Genomic DNA, 4,868 nt, shown 5'->3' on the forward strand with positions numbered 1-4,868 from the left:
TAACATAGTTGCACGAATTTCAAACTTGTTGAAAGAAGCCCCAAGCATTTGTATGTTTTGGACCTGTCATTTTACTATTTTCAAGACTTTTAGGTCGAATATTTAGTCTGAAATATGTCGAGGAAGAGAGCAAGAGGGGACGAAGAAGGTGTGGACTCAAATCAAGAGGAAGAAGAAAGGTACGTTGAGTGAATTGGAATTCAACAATGAAGAGCGGTCTAAACTGGAACAGTCCTACCTGACCGAAAATTCTACTCTACTCTACTCTACGTTGGCTATCAAGTTTTTATTCAGATACGATACTCTCGTACCCGGCCCGTAGTCGTAGGTTGAATAATTAATACCTTGAATGATTTTTCAGTCACCATGGCAAGAGTTAAATACCTAGAGAGACAATTGACTCGTAACTGAACCATGCGATAAAACCCAGCAGGCCAGCACCAAGAGCATGTCTAGCGATATAATAGACGTTAAGCGAGGACAACAACAACAACAAAATTTTTTCTCCGATATGTCATCATAATATATCCATGTGTGTACTAGTATGTGTTTGCGTGTGTGTGTTTGCGTGTGTGTGTGTGTGTGTGTGTGTGTGTGTGTGCGTGCCTGCGTGCGTGTATCATGTATGTGCGTGAACACAATTATTCTTAGGTCTTACTATGATCTCATCTTACTGCTACAATATGAATCTACATGTATTTCGTTTATTTGGTCCTGTTGCAGGTACTTCCTGAACCCCGAGTCCGTAAGTGAACACCTCTACTGCTCCATCTGTCAAGACGTCTTCAAGGAGCCGCAACGGGCGCCGTGCGGGCACAGCTACTGTAAACAGGTAAACAGACAAAAAACAAAAACATTTCTCACTCAATTTGACACCATGATGAATATCGGACACTGTACAAGTTTATAGACAAAAACCATGAATCAAAGGAGCAAGTATATGGTTGTCACAAATTCACTGAATAGACATGCTCATTGTTAACGGCGTTGTACTTGTTCAAACACCACTATTCTGTTTTACAGTGCATTGTGGCCTGGTTACGCACAAGCAAGACTTGTCCTGAAGACAGGTGAGGATCTTCAACAACTGGGACATCTGTCGATACCCTAGAACTAACAGTACAAGATAAATTGATTATAAGAGTAGACTACATGTTATTGTATGTCTCAGTTTTGTACTTCTTCTTTACTTCTTAGCCTCATATCTGAGATTATCAGCAGTTGAGCATGGGTTAGATACAACACGAGTGCCCGGTACAAATAAAACAAAGGGGAAATAAAGGCGCTAAGGAACATAAACAACTGAATTTGTGTGTGCAAAGGACAGGACAAGTGAATTTAGTGAGTTAGTACCGGTAATATATTTATTTACATATATACTATATAGATATGTACTATAGATAATTCTTATTGTTCAGTAAATTAAAACAAAACTTTTCATCTAACATCTAGGAGACCTGTTCGAGAAAAGGACCTCCACTATGACTTCATTCTTGCAAACATTATTGGAGACCACATGGTGAGTAAATGACTGCAATTTCTTCCTTTTTTTCTTTTCTTTGTTTTTCCATTATAGAGGTACAGTATATTAGTAGCAAAAGGTTTTGTAACAATTGAAAACTGCAGTCATTCGAGTCAGTGGATCCACAATTATGTAGCCAACGGAGGCTAACAATTATGCTGGAAATTTTTAAAACAACCTAAACATTTGTGCCAAATAACGGTTAAACTAAAGCAACTGGATATGATGAGTTTCCAAAATCATATCAAGTTGCTTGAGCAAACTGTTATTTGGCCTAAATATTTATCTTATTATGTTGATGTCTAACATTCATCTATGGACACATTTATTTATTTCGTTAAAACTGTGCAGGTGGCCTGTCCATTCAGAAAGCTGGGATGTGAGTTCATCGGGAAGCTTGAGCTGCTGACGTCCCACAGGAAAACCTGCTGCTTCAACCCCGCCAACCTGCCGGAGTTTCTATTGGAGGAACCACAGCCCTCGTCATCAGGGCAGGCTGCAGCTGCTACAGGTGGGTCACTGGATTTTGTTGGGTGCAGGCTCAAAATGGAATTTTTGTAGCCATCATTGTACCTCTAACTGTCTAAGTCTGAAGAATTCTGTAGCAGCCAACCTGCCCGAATTCTTGCTGGAGGAACCACAGCCTTCTGCATCGGGACAGACTACTGCTGCTACAGGTGGGTGAACATGTGGCTGACTGCAGGATTCTGCAGTCAGGAAGCAGCATTGTGTACTGTTGGCTGCAGGCTTAACCCTTAACCCATTAAAATGCAGCCACCTTAAGCTTACATCTCTCAATCTGCAAAATTCTTCAGCAGCTGTTACAGGTTGGTGAACATTTGGCTGACTGCAGGATTCTGCAGTAGTGTTAACTGTTGGCTGCAGGCTCAGTCCTATTTTTTGCTGCCATCATTTAGTCTGCAGAACCTCTAAGTCTGCAGAATTTTGTACATGTAGCAGCCAACCTGCCAGAGTTCAGGGAGAAGATGACAGACGGTCATAGAAACATCAGCAGTTCTCATTTCCTATGTAATTTACATGTAGGTGTACTGCAGATTTGTGGCAAAGATTGTAATGTTTATTTACTGTTTCTCTAGCCTCATCGCTTGAGACCAGCAGCAGTTTCCTCTGTACCAGTGATGATGAGAACAAACTCCCGTCTCCTCCCAAACCATTGATTGCTCTGTATTACTTATAGCTTAGCTGTACATTTATGTAAAAGTTTGTAACATTTTGTGTGATGTTTCTCTAGCCTCATCGTTAGACACCAGCAGCAGCTTCCTCTGTACCAGTGATGATGAGAACAAACTCCCATCTCCTCCCAAATAGCTAAAACCATTGATTGCACTGTATTACTTATAGCTTAGCTGTACATTTATATAAAAGTTTGTAACAGTTTCTGTGATGTTTCTCTAGCCTCATCCGTAGACACCAGCAGCAGCTTCCTCTGTACCAGTGATGAGGAGAACAAACTCCCGTCTCCCCCCAAACCTTCGCTCAAGATGAGGCTGTTTAAGAACGGTGCAAGTCAGCGAGATCTGCTCAAGAACATGTTTGATAAGGAGAACAGACCAAAGTAGTAATCGTTTGATAAATGACTTCTGGCTAAATGTGGTACATGTATGTTTGTATAAAGGTAAAAGTAAAGGTAGTCCCACAGCCTTATTATTGAGGTCGTAAGGGCAGTGGGATGCTATCTACTGTGGCAGGGTGTTGGAGGGGGGAGCCCCACCCTCTCCTTCATGTTTGTTTAGGTCTGTCAGATTACTCTATTTTAGAAAAGAAAGCCGTATCTCCCGTATCATTAGATGCAACCAGGATGTCTTCTGATGAAAATGACTTGGAAAATGGTTAGTTAAGATCAGAAACGATGAATGAATCCTGGTTACATTAGAGATCAACCATGAAATTTCTTTAGTTATAAGTTGGGATCTATAAAAGAAGTGGGTACCTGAGAATAGACCAAATTAGTCATATTGTATGATGCATGTCTGTGATTTGAATAATTGTGTTTTAATATTGTACTATAGAATTCCTTTGTCATAAAATCCATAATATGAATTTTGGTGGGATTACTGGTAGTTACAAGAAAAGCAACTTCCGCTAAGTGCCAGTCCGTTGTAATCTACGAAAAGATCTGTATCTATACAGCCAGTATAACAACACCAGCTTCGCAGGCACGCAGCGCGGCAACACTTAGTGACATGGGCTTTGCACTGGTCCCAATGTGAAATAAAACGTGACAGGAATCAAACATAACTCGTGGGTCGTCTGTACACATGCATAGCACAGCACCACTATTGAATTTTGCTTCTACAAATGTATATCGAAACGTACTTTGAGACCGGCTTGAAGTTGGGACAGTTTGATCACAGCTCATTGGGCAGTTGCATGCCATCTCCTGTTTGTGCGCGCATGTGGAAACTGTCGCAATAAAAGCTTCCACTCATGTGTTTTTGTGGAACTTTTCAATCAAGTGGCGCTTCTGAGTGGTTTGGACTACATTATAAAGGAAGAGGTCAAGAACTTTGTTGATGCTTTAGACTTTGACGTTCTATCTCGCGTTTAATGCTGTCACATCAGCACTACTGTCAAGGAAGTTATTATCTCCATGAAAAATGAGATTTTTTCATGGAGATATTGTTTTGAGCGTGTTGTTGTTTGTGTGTGTGTCCGCATGCTTGAAGTCAACATAACTGAAGAACGTCTGGATGGATTGTAATGATATTTGGTATGTGGGTAGGTGTTGGGAAAACAAAGGTCAGGGGTCGATTTTGGGTCCCCTGGTATGTGACAGTGGTACTGCATTGGCGTTTTTGTCAAAATCTTCGAAGGAGAACTGAAGAAAGGAACGACAGATTTTCGTGTTATTTAATGTGCAGGTAGCTTGTTTTCGTTATGTTTATAGTTAGATGATAAAACCCCTGAAAATTAAGCTATCGGAATTGACTTTGATGTATTATCAAGATACAATTTAATCTTGTGTCTTCCAACATTACATTGTGTCACGCAGATGATTTTGTCGTGTTTTATATTGTTATTGGCAAGATTATAAACCCCCTGAGATTAAACTATGCAGGTAGATTCAATATCGAGCTGTAATTTGATATTGCGTCTTTTGGCGTTATGTTATGTTACACATATACTATCTCACGAAGTTACTTTTACTTTGTTGATAGCAATATGATAAACTCCCTTTGGATTAGAACTGTGCAGCTTGACAGATTGAATATCAAGCCACAATGTGATCTCCTGGCGTTACTTTAGGTGACGTAGATAGTTTAGTAAACTCAATAGAATCCTCTTCATTACTTTCGCCATGAAGATTATATTTCTCGGGTGTGTG

General features: G+C 40.2%; 1 protein-coding gene across 3 annotated transcripts; it reads left to right on the forward strand.

Moving 5' to 3' along the window:
- Positions 1–9: 9 nt before the first annotated feature.
- LOC136442234 (RING finger protein 151-like) lies at positions 10–3,998 on the forward strand. 3 transcript variants are annotated; one of them, XM_066438990.1, is made up of 6 exons: positions 10–179; positions 724–832; positions 1,024–1,070; positions 1,453–1,519; positions 1,874–2,033; positions 2,939–3,998. In XM_066438990.1, the coding sequence occupies exons 1-6, from the start codon at positions 115–117 to the stop codon at positions 3,100–3,102; spliced, it is 612 nt and encodes a 203-aa protein (XP_066295087.1). In that variant the 5' UTR covers positions 10–114; the 3' UTR covers positions 3,103–3,998. The 3 variants fall into 3 exon arrangements, with proteins under 3 accessions (XP_066295087.1, XP_066295089.1, XP_066295088.1); XM_066438992.1 differs by lacking the exon at positions 2,939–3,998 and adding an exon at positions 2,775–2,913; XM_066438991.1 differs by lacking the exon at positions 2,939–3,998 and adding an exon at positions 2,620–2,735.
- The last annotated feature ends 870 nt before the right edge of the window (positions 3,999–4,868 follow it).

The sequence above is a fragment of the Branchiostoma lanceolatum genome, chromosome 9, assembly GCF_035083965.1.
Source record: "Branchiostoma lanceolatum isolate klBraLanc5 chromosome 9, klBraLanc5.hap2, whole genome shotgun sequence".
Classification (NCBI taxonomy): Eukaryota; Metazoa; Chordata; class Leptocardii; order Amphioxiformes; family Branchiostomatidae; genus Branchiostoma; species Branchiostoma lanceolatum.

What these genes read in the sequence shown, in the direction of transcription:
- LOC136442234 (XM_066438990.1), top strand. Translation starts at nt 115, where the DNA reads ATGTCGAGGAAGAGAGCAAGAGGGGACGAAGAAGGTGTGGACTCAAAT. An exon ending in AATCAAGAGGAAGAAGAAAG is followed by an intron (nt 180 to 723) that starts GTACGTTGAGTG and finishes GTCCTGTTGCAG; the next exon opens with GTACTTCCTGAACCCCGAGT. An exon ending in GCAGGCTGCAGCTGCTACAG is followed by an intron (nt 2,034 to 2,938) that starts GTGGGTCACTGG and finishes ATGTTTCTCTAG; the next exon opens with CCTCATCCGTAGACACCAGC.